This window comes from Thunnus albacares, chromosome 15, assembly GCF_914725855.1.
Source record: "Thunnus albacares chromosome 15, fThuAlb1.1, whole genome shotgun sequence".
NCBI lineage: Eukaryota > Metazoa > Chordata > Actinopteri > Scombriformes > Scombridae > Thunnus > Thunnus albacares.
Genome location: NC_058120.1, coordinates 4,523,146 through 4,540,049, shown reverse-complemented (window position 1 = coordinate 4,540,049; position 16,904 = coordinate 4,523,146). Strand labels below are relative to the sequence as shown.

The 16,904-nt window shown below is 39.0% G+C and overlaps 2 protein-coding genes across 3 annotated transcripts; one reads left to right on the top strand and one right to left on the bottom strand.

The window, feature by feature from the left end:
• The first annotated feature begins 2,845 nt into the window (after positions 1–2,845).
• pth2 (parathyroid hormone 2) lies at positions 2,846–10,141 on the top strand. Of its 2 annotated transcripts, none has more exons than XM_044375635.1 (4): positions 2,846–2,922; positions 8,006–8,110; positions 8,335–8,508; positions 9,538–10,141. In XM_044375635.1, the coding sequence occupies exons 1-4, from the start codon at positions 2,876–2,878 to the stop codon at positions 9,713–9,715; spliced, it is 504 nt and encodes a 167-aa protein (XP_044231570.1). In that variant the 5' UTR covers positions 2,846–2,875; the 3' UTR covers positions 9,716–10,141. The 2 variants fall into 2 exon arrangements, with proteins under 2 accessions (XP_044231570.1, XP_044231571.1); XM_044375636.1 differs by lacking the exon at positions 2,846–2,922 and adding an exon at positions 3,554–6,546.
• Positions 10,142–10,439: 298 nt separating this feature from the next.
• On the bottom strand, positions 10,440–16,901 carry tedc1 (tubulin epsilon and delta complex 1). The gene is made up of 8 exons (XM_044375633.1): positions 16,597–16,901; positions 15,216–15,300; positions 14,353–14,588; positions 14,094–14,231; positions 13,481–13,549; positions 13,172–13,258; positions 12,807–12,950; positions 10,440–10,970 (listed from the first exon to the last, which is right to left on the bottom strand). Exons 1-8 carry the CDS (start codon positions 16,738–16,740, stop codon positions 10,593–10,595), a joined length of 1,281 nt encoding a protein of 426 aa, XP_044231568.1. The 5' UTR covers positions 16,741–16,901; the 3' UTR covers positions 10,440–10,592.
• Between the last annotated feature and the right edge of the window lie 3 nt (positions 16,902–16,904).

Sequence of the window (16,904 nt, the reverse complement as noted above, 5' to 3'; positions counted from 1 at the left end):
ATGCAGGAAGCAACTGGCCTGTTCTTTCCAGATGGGAGAAATAGTCAGAGGCCTTAACGGATTTTGAGTTAGATCTCAAAGATTATCAATAAGTGATGGTTAACACTGTAATCACAGTTGGATAATTGTAAACTGACACAAAACTCGCTCTTTTTAGGTTCTATTTGACCACACAAAAAAAAATTGATGGTCCACACAGTCACAGCGCAGTTTGGCTCCATCTTTAGAGAGACAAGAAAGCTCTCAGAATCAGTCTTGCACTTCTTCTCTCAGTGTTGCTACAGCCCCGCCATCTGCTGCATTTGAGACAGTCAGCCTGGAAGTGATTTTTCTTGGCAGCACTACAAATGATGACAATTTTGACTTTTCACTATCTTCCACAGAGGGTGGGAGTTAGGGTGTTTTTCAGAGCAGCAACATTGTTTTTATGGGAGACTTTTCTGAAAATAAGCAACAGAATTTGGATGATACACTGCATGTTTCACCACAAACCATACCATCCAATGAGACAGTGAAGAGAATATTGGTTGTTCACAGAGGGCAGGTACTGCCAGAGCTCACAGCACATTTCTGTGATGATGGACTTAAAGAGGTCATATACAAGCTAGGAGTAAGAGTGCAGGTGCTGGGCTGAAAGTGAGCAAATGTCAAAAAAAGCAGATAAACAGCTCACGCAATGCAGGGCTCTAATGTCCACTTATAATTTATTGCACCAAGGTGATGTTTCAAGCACTACTGCTCTTCATCAGACTCAAGTAACACTTGAGTGTCACTGCAATGTGCAAGCTGTTTATCTGTGTTTTTGGACTTGAAGAGGTTGACATCAAAATCCAGCTTGTGCTGCCAGATGGAACACCCGGGATGACGATGGAGGAGTTGTCAGAGACTCTCTCAGAATTCTGAAATGAATTCTATGACCAATACACAACGGGAAATGCTTTTAGAGTGCAGTTCCTAAGGCATGATTTTGGCCAGCAGCAGTGGGAGAGTGTAGGCCGAATAATTGCTTTTGGATGGGTGAGGGAGAAATATCTTCCTGTGAAAATCGCGCCTGTCATATTAGAGCAAGCTGCCTTAGGATATGTGAGGAGAGATGTAGTGGAAAATGTCCTCAAATACATGCCTGAATCTGAGCGTACAGTATATGAATCATGGCAATCAGATTTTAACAGTGTCGACCAAGAGGAATTAATTGTCACCCTAGATAACTACAGCTGCAGAAGGATACCAACATCCAGCAATGTCAATGAAATCCTCCAGGAGCTAGCCCACCAAAGGCTTTTCCAAGAGCCTGCCTACGTAATTGAACAATGGACAAAAATACTCAGCACCACTGGGCTTCAGGACCTGACAACAGTATACAAAACCCTGCAACCAACTGTGAGAAAAGTTGTGAAGTCCCTCACCTTCCCAGAGACAATGAATGTCCACCAGAAGGACATTCAGAAGTACCTAACCACAAACTTGAGGAATGCTGACACATCTGTGTTTGTTCCTCAGGTTCTGGGGAGGAAAATCAATATTGACTTTACCCAGATTCAAGGACTTCAGAGAAAACCTGTGGCCAATATGTGTGGCTGTGTGCTGGAGCTGTCAGTCCATTATGACAGCTACCCTGACTTCAGCTCCAAGATGAACAGGGTGTTGGAGTCTAATGTGTGAGTAATAAACGTAATCTAATCTAGTCCAAGGAGTAGGTGTGTGTGTATGCTATTCACACAGAATTTCGATATAAAATCTTGTTATTTCCTTGTATTTCCTTGCATTTCTACAATTGCTGAAGTGTTCTCTTGCTCTGGGAGAATGAAAACAACGTGTAACAAAAAGAGCACTATGGTACATATCACTTGCTTATCTGTTATAGAATGTTCAAGTCTCAGGGTTAGTCACTCAAAACAACCATCTCGTCCATGAATCTCTTAGTTAAATTGACATATCCATTTACACACAAAACCTACAGCATCATCATCATCATTTTCTTATTAGCATAAACAGTACATTTGTTCTTACACAGTTTAGATACCAAATAATCTTGTTTGTTGATACATAAAGGCATAAAGGGAAGATAGGAATATGTGTAAGAATCATTACAAAACAAAATTGGAAGCTGTCACAATTCCTGACTGAAATCTTTAAATGTATATCTTTTTTTGTTTGTTTTGTTGCCATGTTACCATGTTGTTGTTGTACCTGTTACCATCACAAATCACAATCACATCACAAATGAAAAATGTAGTACTGTTACTGTGTATATGGTGCAAACTTTTACAGATGCATCTATACATACAGGGCATGCACAAGGCAGTCTGGCACTCGAGGCAAGATAATGAAAGTGCACCCCTATATGTGCACCTCACCAAGCACAAAGATAATAGAACACCTCATGTTACTGTCACCCGTTTAAGACTAGGGTGTTACCAACACTAACATGTAGATTTATAACAACTGACCACCCACAAGGATGGCAAATAACCAGATAAAAAAGAAATATGTATTCATTAAAGGTACACTATGTAACTTTTTTTAGTAACAATTTTGGTTACATAGTCCTATATTCTTGAACTGTAGGACTTCTAGACGGGCAATGTGCTCCACCATAACTCAAAATAGAAGCCTGCTTTGCTCTAATATTTATACAAATGTAAACATATGGCTTTAAAGTACATCTAAAACTCATGTTAGCTCTTACAAACTGCTATTCCTTGTATCAAGAGCTCTGTCTCCTTGTTTGTTTATAGGCCGTAAAAAAAGTTGCATAGCACACTTTTAATAATGAACAATAGGATGTCTATATCAGCTTGCCAGGCACACTTCCACTCATGAACAGCGGTGACCAATGCTTTCCTGGAGCCCTGGGCAATTGCCCAGCCTGCCTATGCATGCACTGTCTACACAATCAGTGACACCAGGAACAGAGGACAGGTAAGGTAGTACAAATTTGGAGGAGCCATCAAAGTCTTGAGCTTCGATGACCGTCGTCATCTTGGATTTTTGGAGCTAGAAATGATGATAAGTGACTATATTTGAATGAGAGAGTGGAACTGACCCTAATGCTAGCTGCTAGCTTGGTTAGCATGTTGCATTTACAGTCTATGGTTAACTGAGATAATGCTAATGCTAATTTTCGCTGGTGAAAAACAGGTTTAAAACATTAAAACAAAACCGAACATCTGGCTCCTTAGAGGGTCTTTTAGTACAACCACAGGCTGGACATTTTTAGGCAACCATGTTATATTTAACTTTCATGAACTGAAAACACATTGGAATAGCGGCTGCTACCGCTATGCCTACACTCGGTGAATCTGGTGTTACATTACCTATCCAATGTTGTCGCTGTAGTAACGACTTGTTAATAACAACGTAGCCACGCCCTAAAGCATACTCTGCTTTGTTGTCAAATTTAAATTAAATGAGACCATAATTTACAAAATTTACATCATGCTGTATTGAAGAAGACTTGGAACTAGCGATTGAGACCATAAACTTATCAGGAAAGTATTTACGTCATTGCCATTGTCCTGGAAAGTGATTTTTTAAATCCTTTACTATTTTTATTATATTTTGATTTGCGGCTACGTATGTATGTATGTAATTTCTGACTGATTAACACATAAACCAATGATTCCGCTTGGAAGATGAGGGCAGAGATGGGAGTTGACGGTGTTTCCGATGAGCACAGTGGTAGTGTGAGGTGGTTCAAGCTTTGAACCTAATGCTTGTTATCCTCTGCAAAATCAGTATGTTGCAGAGCCATTGTTAAGGTCAGATGCTTCCTGTCTGCAGGTCATTATTTCCAAAAAGGTCCATAATGAGGTCCTTAAATGGTAACAAGCTTTCTGTATGCTAACACACTCTGCACAATCTCCACCATTTCACCCTTTGTCTTGTTTCCACTGCAGTGGTCACCCATGTGTAGAAATTGTCTCATGAGCCGGGGGTAAAATATCAAATACACACAGGTGGGGGTTTTTTTTATCATGTCTTGTAAAGCCTTTGGAGATGGAAGGTTTCTCGATACTGACATACTAACAAGGTGACTTCATACACAAGTGATGGCTTCCACTAAAACAAATCTCAACTCTAAATAATTTGAGATGTCAATGGGTGAAACAAATAAGCCAGAGAACATTTTTTTAAACTGATTTGACAGTGAGAGGTTTACTATGCAGCACTGTTGGGTGTCAGATCTAAGAATTTCTTGGGTCAATGCATGTTTAATCCAAGAGAATGGAAAGTAAATTGAAGTGGGAAAGGTGACATGATAGAAATGTTGTCTACTAGAGCTGCAATCAACAGTTTTGTAATGTGCATTAAGTCATGGACCACCAGCTGGTTCAACACTGAATCACTACAAACAGAGTTTTATCAATGATTCCAATAATGCTGGTGTTTAGCTTGTGGGTTAGATTAAGAATGGGGATGTCATCTTCCTGTGCCAAAGTTGGAAACATGGTGAGAGAAAAATGGCCACAAAAATGGCAACAAGTTGTTGTAACTTGACTTACAGAAGTGGAATATTTCTCACTAACACTGTCCTTAGCTTTTAAGCTGCAGTTACCAACACAAGACTGTTTACTTTGACTCTCTATGCCCCTGCTCCCAGAGGCGGAGAGAGTAAAGGAGCGTTTCTCATATTTCTCCAAAGACTTTTTTATTCCCTTCCATAATAAAACAAGACAAAGAGTGCGGCTGCAGCCTGGTGACTCCATAGTTCTGCTCATGTGGGCAATGGCAGAGAAACCTGGAGGGGGTTGATCAGGAGGTACAGCCTGCTTCATCTGTACCAGAGTGGTGCTTTGTTAATGGACTTCTGTGACCATGTTTGAGCATTAGGTGGTTCATAATTGTACCTGGTAGCAGAACACTTAAGGCCAAAGAACCAAAGAACAATGATCGACTTTGTAGTTGTGTAGTCAGATCTGCAGCCATATGTCTTGGACACTTGGGTAAAGAGAGGAGCAGAGCTGTCAACTGATCACCACATGGTGGTGAGTTGGATTAGGTGGCGTGGGAGTCTACAGGACAGAGCTAGTAAACTGAAACAGGTAGTGTGGGTGAACTGAGAACATCTGGCGGAAGCCCCTGTCTGTGACCTAAACTGTGGAGGTGGTTTCTCGGAGTTGTGGCCAAAATGTCTCCTACACACTTCCCTTTGGTGGTGTTCAGGGCACGTCCAACTAGTAGGAGACCCCAGGGAAGATTCAGTCCCAGATAAGTGGCAGAAAATGGAAGGATGGATAGATGGATGGATGGATAAATGGTAATAAACCAAAGTTTTAGACACATTCAAATTTTGATCTTCTTTTTAAGGTTATTCAGCTTTTGTCCTAAGGAGAACATAAATATGTGTACCAATTTCATGGCAAACCATCCAATAGTTGTTTAGACATTTCACTCAAAACCACAAATGAGAACTTCATGGTGGTGCTATGGGAAAAGTCACAAAATCACCAAAGGATCTTTACCAAATTTTGTGTGAGTTCACCCAGTAGATGTTTAGCTATTTCACAAGACAAGTGAAACTTTTGAGCTGCTGAGAGCTTTAGATATCTGTACCCAATTTCATGTCAACCTATCCAATAGTTGGTCAATTGTTGTCAAGACATACTGCTAGCTAAAAATATTACAAGTTAATTTAAAAATCACTTTAATATTATTTTGTGACAGCAAAAATATATGACTAATTGTGATTTCCATTGGACTTTAAAAGACAACAAGAGACATTGAGATGTTCTGCTTTTGTAAAAATGTGATGCCTACACTGACAACATGTTTGGTGGTGTGAAGATAAGACTAATTATTAAATATCTTAGAATTTACAGGCAATTTCACATCATTTTATTTTGTCTTAATATTCAATAGTAAACATCAGGTTCAATTATTTTTCCAAGTCCAAGTTTTTTCTTCTTTGTAGAGAAAGAGACAGTAATGCCTTTGTCTTGGAAACACCCCATGTTAGTTTATCTGCCACAGGATATGAATGAGCACATACAGACTCACATATATATAGGCACTATAATGATTTTCAGTAATAAGATGTCACACTCTCTACGACAGCGCCATGACTAAGTGTCTTTGAAACTGGACACTAACAAGCTAACAGCACTTCCTCTAGGGCCATCCTCTTGCACGCTGAACTCAAAGTTGGTTTGATCTGGAGAAGGGTGTGCATGCTTGTGTATATGTGTGGGTGGGATAGGGGGGTGGGGGGTTAAGCACTCCAGCCCAGGATATATAAATATGTCAGACAACAGACTGATAGTTTTCAACCACCATAGACCTGCACACAGCTACTTACAGAGGCAGCCAGCAGTCCAAACATAAAAAAGCAAAAGTGGAAATTCAAGTTTTTATCCAAACTTGCTTTTGTTTAGAGGAGACAGGAGTAGAGATAACGCAGCAACAAACAGAAAGTAGCTGACAGCAGAGAGTCACAGTTTCTGACGCTGTGGTTGGTGTCTTCCTTTGGTGGTGGTTTCGTTCTGCAACATTTCTCTGCTTGTGTGACGGCTGACCTTTGACCTACGCGAAGAGACTGAAGGGCAGGTAAATAAAATCAACCATTAGCCATACTAATAACTAAAATCTTGTAACCAAAATCTTTGCATGAGGCTAATTTTATTTTAAGCTAAGAAGCAAAAGATGGTTGAATTATGACATTGATTGTTTTTTGATTATATAGTTTTATGAGCTGAGTGTGTGGTCACAACTACAATCATTTGCAGCTTATGTTGATTATGTAGATTTTTTGGCTACATTTTGCTTGGTAATAGGTTCACTTTTAGTTGGAGCAAATTTAACATTTACAGGTGCCAACAATTGAATGATATTTTGCTAGGTTATGCACCAACATGGCAAAAATAAAAGAATGAGGTGATATAATCCATCATTTCACAGCAAAAATGTAAATGCTTACCATGTTGTGTTGTTTTAGGTTCACTTTGGATAGCCACCTGGTTATCTGAAATTCAGCATTCAAAAGTCATATCAAAAGAATATAATTATGGTTTACATTAATATTTAGTTAATAATTGTGTTTATTATAAAAGTATAAATTACAAAAGTTTTTATACATTATTGGTATTTATATACAGAATGATGATGAATTAGGTTTTCATAATAGTTCAATTCAGACTTAACATGTCAAAGTTATCAATAGCATAAAATAAAATAAAATGAAGTGCACAGGCACAAACAGAGTCTCAAATGCCATCACAGTAAAAGGCACGAGGAAAATAGATTACTCAAGGCACTGGATCACTGCATGCAAACTCATGCAGTGATCCAGTGCAGTTTCTTGATTATTGATTATTTATAATCATGAGGTTGCAACTGGAAGACCAAACTTGTAAGTGACACTGAGAAAATCAGAAAATTAAAGATTGACACCAGCAGTTTATGTACATATTCATAGTTGGTTTGAAGATTATAAAGCTTTGACTCAGCTAATACATGTTTGTACTGCTGTCACAGATGTCTCTGTTATAAAAATTATGATTGCACTGTGTATGAGTGTTATTATTTTATCTAGATCATGACGAATTGTTCCTGTTTTGTACTGGAACTCTGCAACATCAGCAGACTCATCAGCAGACTTATCAGATAAGGTTAAAGGGTATATTTGTAAAGAGGAAGATGTAGAAATTAAAATTCGTTGGAGACGGGGTGAGACATGTCATCTTGGAGCCAGTTGGGCAAGATGGCTCCTGAACAGGAGAACTGAAAACAGACATGATGTTATCTATAAGTCTGTATTTGATAGATTTAGAAAAGAACTCTAACACCCACTTAAGGTGTATAAAACCCTGCTATAAGCGCTCCATGAGGAGCCTTTTTCTTTGTAACCTAATCCTGCGTGTTGCATTGTGAAACGCTCCTTCTTGTACAAGAAAATAAATTCTTGTACAACTTTGATACTTCGGCTCTGGTCTCTGTTGTTTAATGGTCATTAAGAAGACATTTTTTTAACAGTCTCTTCTTTTGTTCTTAAAAAAAATCATTTCAGGATGTCTGGGCTGCCTGCTTTCCCCCGTACATCCTTCCTACTGCTTTGCATTCTGGGTATGACCTTGGTGACATCTGGCTTCCCTCAGCCTCGACTACCTCTCAGGTAGATTGATGAATTGACTACCTTAATTACCTAACTGAAAGACTAACACATTTTATTTATCTCTTCTTTCAATGCTTTACTTATTAAGATATTTTTACATGACTGTATCTAATATGGTAAATGTAGAATATATATTTACATATATTAAATTACATACATAATTATTTTGTAGCATCCCAGTTTCCCAGTGAATCATTAAGTGTCATCTTATCTGATTCCAATAGTTCTGATGATTCAGAGGCTAAACGAGATGACTGGGATGTTGTCTTCCCCTCCATCTCTCTACGTGATTGGAGCATCCAAATGATGTCAGCACCCAGCCTCAGAGCGGCAGCCAATAGCAAGACAGGGTTGATGAGGGAGGCGTGGCTCTTTGCCCCAGAGAGAGCAGAGGCAAGGTAACAACCTAGTAAAAATGCCACTGTAGTATGAAGTCCTAATCAGATGAAATAGTATTTGATTACGGTAAAAAAAAAAATAATAAAAGGCTGTGAAAAAGCAGCCACAATAATGGTTTTTCTAATAACATCTATTTTTTAGATATTTACAAAATCAAACTGTCAATTCTTTGTGCCAACATCTGTTAGAAAACCAAACCCTGCTTCATATCCTTTGGCAAAGGGTTGGAACTTTTTATGTAATTAATATTTCATTTGAAGGGTCAGTTAACAAAAAAACATATTTTAAACATATTCAGAGGCTGATATCTCAAAAACTTGGAACAAAAAAACAAAACTATCTGCATGGCTGCATGGTAGTGGTTCCCAAACTTTATAGAAACACCTTATAAAAATCTAAGATCTCTATTAGACCCTTGCCACATTTTGCGCACATCCGTAAGTCACATATAAGTATATGTATACTTTTATATACAAGTACAGGATAAAGGATAAGATTAGCAAAAGTCTGGAAAGAATAAACTGAATTTTTTATTGTTTCTCTTCATTTCTCATGACCTCCTCAGACTTGGGAACCACTGCTAAGGGTAAATGTACTGAATGTATTTGTAGTGATGCTAGTGGCATAGGTTGCTCTGGGGATGGTAGTGTTGGGTCTGTCAGGCGTTGAAATCTTGTACAGACAATCATGATCCCCAGAACATGAAGCCCACTAATCTGATCCTCTGACTTTTCCTCTAGCACCACCATGACATTGACATTTGTGGTTTTGACTAAAATATCTTAGAACTATTGGATGAACTGCCATCAAATATGGCAGAAATATCTATGATGCCAAGAGGCTGACTTTTCATTTGGCGCCACCAACAGGTCAAAATTTGTCAAATATTAAAAGAAAACCCTAATAGTTAAATCCGAGTTGTATGTTCTTCAAATCAAGGCATATGTGGTATAAGTGTTGAACTCTGGTACCCGGATAGTTTCCTGGTGAATCAGATTGAGTGATGTCATTGGTGTGTGTATCTCTAGCGTGGAGAGGGCGTGGCCTGCTGAGTGGTCCTCTCAGGATGCAGGCATGGTGAAGAGGAACATGGTGGTGGCTGATGATGCTGCTTTCAGAGAGAAGAGTAAGCTGCTCACCTCCATGGAGAGACAGAAGTGGCTCAACTCCTACATGCAGAAACTACTGGTGGTTAAATCTTCATGATAACTTAGTCTCACCAGAAAATCAAACCACTATCTGCACCTACACTGCCATAAAGCCTTTTAAAAGGGATACACCACGTCTCTGGGTGATTGCTAAGTCAGTTCAACTAATGACACAAGAAGATACTGTAGACATATAAAGTCATTGACACCTGCTGTATTTATAGTGCTTAAGTCTAGCCTCTGAAATAAAAACTCTATTTCTAGTTCTAATGTATTTATTGTTGTAATTTCATAATTTTATTCCTTTATACAGAGTAAAAAAATACCTGTCCTGCTCAAAACTGTAATTAAGTTTAGGTTTTTCGAAAGATGGTTAAATGAATAAATCAGAGATGTTTTTTGTGTGTTAAACATAGATAAATCTGGTCCTGCTGAAAATAATTTGGTGTTATTCGTTTTGATGAATAAATAAAGATGCAAATTATGTTTTTGACAACTGCAGCCTGTGTTTGACTTCATACAATTATTGTAATGATAGCTGACATAAATAGTATTGTTATGCACTTACATGTAATTCCATGAATTATAAACCCCCATCTGTATATTTTGCATAAATTAACTTCAGGCAAAAGCAGGGTAGTACAAGATGCTTTAGTGGACTTTTGTCCATATTTATTATATTTCTGAATAAATAAAATCAGCCTCCTAATATCAGAACACGTCCGTCACAAAACTATAGATATATTCTATACTGTGTGAGGACCAAAGAAAAACAAAGATATAGGTAATATTTTAATGAACCAGCTTCACATCATATGTTTATGTTTTGAACAATTGTAAAAAGTCATGTGGTTGAATGTCCAAGTCCTTATCATGTTGACAAAATCATCTCATTCATATCGCATAAGTTACTTATCAAGTGAAAAAAGGAAGGTCTACGGTGGTATCAACACCAGTTCGTCCAGCCTGCCAGTTATCTCCTGCAGCTGTATCTTGTTGGCCATTCTCTGCCTGTCCCTCCTCTCCAGCAGTCTGGCCTCTGCGTGAAGAAGCAGCTGTGTAGCGTGAGACGCCGACAGCTCGTCTGGATCCTCGGCCCTGCCGCAGAGCCCCCCCGCTGGGCGGCTGCTGTGTCTGACTGGCTTCTCAGCATGGAGCCTGGCTCGGTAGGACTGGGAGAGGAGGGGCAGGGAGGGCAGGGAGGGGAGAGAAGAGAGAAGGGGAGGGAGGGTGGAGGTGTCCAATCTACCCTGCAACCTCTCTCCTCCCTCTCCCCTGTGTTCAGCATCCCTTTTGCCTCTCCTCTGACCTTTCTGGGACATTAGATGAAAGGGATTTAGGCACAAAGATTCAACTATCACGACAAACAAGAATACCATTAGCACCGAACCCTCTTCACTTGTAACCAGCAGAGGCTTGTGGTATAATATTGTTGAGTCAAACAAAAATGCCAAATGAGAGTTTTGCTGCTTTTCTTGCCTTTTGTAATAATACACTGGTTATCTTTGGGTTTTGGACTGTTGGTCAGACAAGACAAGTAATCTGAAGATGTCACCTTTGGGTCTTTGAGATTCGATGGGGATTTGTCACTATTGTCTGACATTGTATCGACTACACAATTACTTGAGAAAATAATCTGCAGATTAATTGTTGATGAAAATAACTGTTAGTTGCAGCCCTACTTTACTGGTGACTGGCACATGTGCCATCTAATATCAAGTCTACTCAATTTTGTTTAGCCATTTATATAACCAAAAATCACAAAACACAAATAAATAGAACAGACTTTACAATCTGTACATTATACAACACCCTCTATCTTTAGACACTCTGATAGAGGGACCATACTATAGATATATCAAGTAAACAATGACTTGGTCTCATCTTTTCAGGCAGGCTATTGTTTCTATTAAAAGGAATAGCTCAACATGCTGGGCAAAAAAAGAGATGAGAGGATCAATACCACTGTCTGAGGATAGCCTAGCTTATAATGAAGACTGGAAACAGCTAGCATGGCTCTCCCCAAAGTGAAAAGGTACAAGACAGATCGTCAAACACAGCACATTACCCCCCAAAAACCATGGCGTGTTGTTTTTAAATGTTCATACACAAATGAAAGAAATGAGATGCAGAGTGTTATTTCGTGAGGTTGCGAGGGGTTGGTTCGTGCATGTTTGAATGTTAGGCAGAACCAGGCTAGCTGTTTCCCCCTGCTCCCTTTCTTTATGCTAAACTAGGCTGACCACGACCTGACTCCAGCTCCCTACTGAATATACTGAGTGGTCACGATCTTCTTATCTCACTCTTGGAAAGAAAGCAAAAAAAATGTATTTCCTAAAATACAGAGACAGAGCGCATTTAAGTCCTGTCCACCCCGGAGGGGAAAACAATTCATTGCTCTCCAATGACTTTGTATTGCATGAAGGTGCTTCTTTGTCACTTCTGTCTGCTAGCAAACAAGAGAAAAATGTCTGAGAAAAGCTGATGTGTGGTGGGTTGCACAACCAATAGGGTAAAGAACCCAGAACTAAGTTATTATAAGCTGCCGAACAGAAAAACTGACTCAACCTCAAAAACCTCTGTGAAAATGACACATATACCTGAAGACGCTGCTAGATGCTAAAAAGAGCCTGAACGGAAAATCATTGCATGTCTGTGTGTGTAATTTCCCCAACTATGTTAAAAAAACTGTACACATCATATCAGCTGTGAAAAGTGCCAGCTTGTTATGTAGTTACATTTGTTATTAGTTGTGCTATCTCTACTATAAACGTGATGTCAGCCCTTGCATTCATGTGTTGCATCTTAATGTAACAGGTGTTAGAAAATACCTTTTCCTCTGTGGTAGACAGGGTGCTAAAATAATCCTTTGACATGCTGAAATCTAATGTTTTTAGCTAGCTACAGGCATTTTGTTAGTGTTTCAGCCCTTGGTTGCACTTTATGGTGCCGGTTGTTTTCCCCTCCAGTGGGCATGGTTTTCAGGGTATCACGCATTGCGCTACATGTTTCATTTTCTTCAGACTGAATATTACTCAGTACATACAATATACAATATAGATATTTCAACTACATTTGTTCACATGAAACAATTGTGAAATAATCTGTGTGGGAGGAACACCTTGAGTGTGTCTGTGTGTGTTGCCAACCTGTGATGTGGGCAGTCTCAACAGCATGTCCTCCAATTTCTCTAAACCCCGGTTTCCGTGGTGACAAACTGCTGCTCTCCTATCAGTTGGATGTGTAGACCTCTCAACAACAGGATCTTTCAGATGGCAATCCACTACGCTATCCTACAAGTACACACACACACACACACACACACACACACACACACACACACAGTTGTATTAGATAGAGATGGTTGACTGACCTGAGAGTCAACAGCGGCTGAATTTATGAGAATCATTAATGAGAAGTGTTTGTAATCACTGCTGTGTTGAATAGTTTCCTGTGTGTGTGTGTGTGTGTGTGTGTGTGTGTGTGTGTGTGTGCGTGTGTGTATCTAACTCACCATCCAGGTCCAGAAAACTTTCTCCACCTGTTTCCACTTCAGATATGCTTCAAGGAGGTCACAGAGCTCCCGCATATGAGCACAATCCTAGAACACACACATGCTGTACTCACAGATGGAATATTGACACTTTGCATCCTTTATTTTTTTTAAAAATCTCTCAAACAACAATACAGAATTGCAACTAATAAAAAAAGAAACAGAATACCAAAATGAGTTTATGGCCTGAAAGCAAACTAAACAAATGTTTAACACTCAGTAGAAAACAGATGGTTCAACACACACACACACACACACACACACACTTACTTCTCTTAGCACTTTAGAGCTTTGATCAGAGGAGGAGGATGCAGAGGAGGGGAGGCTGGCAGAAAAAACCTGAGAAAAATATTTATTTGTTGGTTAGACTGAGTCAAAAAGTATTTTAATTATGGACTTAAATTGAATATTTTTGTGTTAAACATATCTGTGGTAGAGGAGCATAAACGTGCTCATTTCATCTTATGTATCTTATCTTATTTCATCTCATTTAACAAAAAAAGTCTCGTATGCACCTCATCTTAAACGTCAACTGCAATCACCCTGTACTTGAGTATGCTCCAAAACGTATCATTTGTTAAAATTTGAACATTCAAAGACTAACAAATATGGAATAGTAGTCTGTGTCTCATAGTTTGTAGAACTGTAAAATTTACTGTTAATTTCCACATTTCTTTCTGAAAAAAGAAAGGATCAAAATCGATGCAGCAGAACCACACATATCATCTTTTTTTAGTCCATGCACTCCTCTTCCTTGTCAAAACATTTCGCCTACATCACCCTCAATACATGCAGCAGCTCTCCCCACCACCTTTAAGCATACTGATGTGTAAAATCGGTGGAATTTCCCTTTAAGCAAGTTAGAAACAGTGGACTTCCTCACAGCATGAAGCAATGAAGTTCGCTCTTCCTGCATGGACAGCAGGGTCCGCCCCTGATGTCTCAGACAGCCAATGAGCCACTGAAGTCTCCTTAGAGAAGCCGAGTCTAAGTGGACCTCATGAGAAATCTGAGGCTTCACCTGAAACACAGAGACCAAGATCAGAGATAGGTACTGATTTAGGATTATCAGTAGTGTAGCAGCGTAGACATGCTTCCATTACACATAGCAGCATGGTGTCAATGGTACCAGCAGTCCTTACAGGTGTAGGTGTGAGTAGTGTTTTGTCCAGTTGCTGTACTCGCAGAGTCAGCAGTTTCTCCAGTGTTCCTGTAGCGAGCAGCCAGCCCAACGCCAGGAGCAGATCTCTGCTGGAGAATCTCCCCTCCTCCCTTCCTCCTCCTTCTCCTCCTCCACCTCCCCTCCTCACATACATCCAGTCAGCATGGTAGCCAGTCTGCCACAGTCCTGCAGCCACCAGCTTCCTGTGTTCAGAGGCTGCACACAGACAGAGGAAAAAACACTCAGCCTCAGTCTACATATCTATTTTTATCCCTGCAAAGGAGAGCATGGAGCTCTCAGTGTGTACAGTAATGTTGGTGAGTTGATTCACTTCGCTTAGCTTTGTTAAGTAATACTTCGTTATCACATATTGACTATCAGTGGAATCATGTATCGTGATAATATGTTTATATCATAGTATTGTTTCTGTTGTACAAATGTATGATAAGTAAATTCCGACTGAAAAATAATAAAAATGTGTTATTACAGGGTTTTAAGTTTGTTTTATGCAAGTGAAATAACAGTGAAACACAGTTCAGTACATTGAACATCAATTTCATTATTGTATATAAAATGATAAATACATTTACAATATACTCTCACATTAATATTGTAACATTAGTTTCTACCATAGCTTAGTCTTCTTTTAGCAACTTGCATTTGAAAATGATCACTTTAGTGTCAAACCGCTCCAAATAAGTGCTGAAACAAGCAGACATGTAGGTATGATGTTTTCAGATCGTTCAAAAAAAGCATCTTAAAGGGAAATCAGTAAAGTCCAAGACAAATAGCATTAGGAGCTCATAAGATAAAGGGATAGATCTAGAAAACAGTGATACTGACTCTCTGTTAGCTGTGTGCTGGCTTCAGAGGAAACGGTTCCAGTTGTCTGAAAGATGTTAGCGAGCAGCTGCCAGAACTGATCCTCCTGGAAAACAACAGAAAGATGACTAACATGATACAGTATGACAATATCTTTTTTTATAATTTACTACATTACTTATGCCATTACCGGCTTCATAACCCCCAAATCTTCACATTGTGATGGTTGTAGGTATAATAATGTGTGCATGCTTTTAGTTTGCCAGTTATTTCTGTTTGACTATAGCTGGGCTTCCTTTTTGCCTCCATTTTCCTGTAATTACTTTTAAAGAAGATATTCTGAACATTCAAAGTAAACATGCATATTTTTTTCATTATTTCAGAAGGAATTACACATAATGAGATGAATAAAATAAAATCTGTACCCATAGAAATTTCCATAATACATTCTATTTCTCACTCTAGTGATGTTTGAACAAGAGCTGCAAGGATTAGTCAATTAATGGATTAGTCAATCAACAGAAAATTAATTGCCAACTATTTTGATCATCAATTTAACTTTTTGGGTCATTTTTTTTTTAAGAGAAAGTGCCAAATTTCTCTGATTCCAATTTCCTAAATGTGAATATTTTATGGTTTCTTTAGTCCTCTGTGATAGTAAACTGAATATCTGTTGATCAGGACAAAACAAGACATTCGAGGACGTCATCTTGGGCTTTGGGAAACAGTGATCAACATTTTTCACTACTTTCTGACATTCTATAACCCAAACTAATCGATCAATTGAGGAAATAATCAACAGATTAATTGATAATGAAAATGATTGTTAGTTACAGCCCTATATTTCACATGACACAAGTATGTGTGAAATCTCTAGAATTCTCCATTTTCCCTCCAACACTTACATGATGCAAGCTGATCGTATGTAGTATATTTATTTGGGGTATAAAAAATAAATTCTGTATTATCCAAACATTATTATTCATATGAACTAGTTTCCAATTCTGTGTTCCACTTTAGTATGCCAGTGTTGAATATTAATTCTGCCATTGAAAGCAACAAACATAATGACACATTTCTTAATAAAACGACCACAATTCATATTTTTTCTCTATTTCTTTAATATGACGTAACTTTACTTTTAACTTTATTGCATAGTTGTTTTGCTCTGTCTTCCTGTTTTGTTTTCATAAACAGCTTTATTGAAACAAGTGTACTGCAAGTTCACAGCAGCTTGTCTATACAACTTGAGTCTATAATCTCAAACACGCCAGGGGGACTAAAGGTCTGTTGTCTGTTATAGTCAGTTTGACTATTATGTACCAACAAATCATTATATTAGCCAGTGCGGTCAAACTTTGAGGACAATGACGAGGAAAACAGTGAGAAGTGTTGAACCTACCACCTCGACTTCACCACCAAATTTAGCCCGTCTGAAGGTCTCCGGAGCGGGGACAGCGTGGAGGCCGGTGGCCGCTAGCAGTCTACACAGAGCTGCAATCACCTGCTTCACCTCCACACTCACAGCCGCTTTACTGCGCTGCATTACAACCACCGCACACTACACTCAGGAGAGTTTTATCTACTGCAAAACACTGGCACTGACATTTCTACTGCTCTGAAGTTGGAGCTGTTGATATTTCGCGGCGAAGACAACAACTTCCGGGTATCATGCTGTTGCCAAGGAAGCGAATGGAGGGAACAGCGATT

What these genes read in the sequence shown, in the direction of transcription:
- tedc1 (XM_044375633.1), bottom strand. Translation starts at nt 16,740, where the DNA reads ATGCAGCGCAGTAAAGCGGCTGTGAGTGTGGAGGTGAAGCAGGTGATT. An exon ending in GAACTTCATTGCTTCATGCT is followed by an intron (nt 13,550 to 14,093) that starts GTGAGGAAGTCC and finishes TATTTTTCTCAG; the next exon opens with GTTTTTTCTGCCAGCCTCCC. An exon ending in AAGTTTTCTGGACCTGGATG is followed by an intron (nt 12,951 to 13,171) that starts GTGAGTTAGATA and finishes GTGTACTTGTAG; the next exon opens with GATAGCGTAGTGGATTGCCA.
- pth2 (XM_044375635.1), top strand. Translation starts at nt 2,876, where the DNA reads ATGCATGCACTGTCTACACAATCAGTGACACCAGGAACAGAGGACAG. An exon ending in ACACCAGGAACAGAGGACAG is followed by an intron (nt 2,923 to 8,005) that starts GTAAGGTAGTAC and finishes AAATCATTTCAG; the next exon opens with GATGTCTGGGCTGCCTGCTT. An exon ending in CCAGAGAGAGCAGAGGCAAG is followed by an intron (nt 8,509 to 9,537) that starts GTAACAACCTAG and finishes GTGTATCTCTAG; the next exon opens with CGTGGAGAGGGCGTGGCCTG.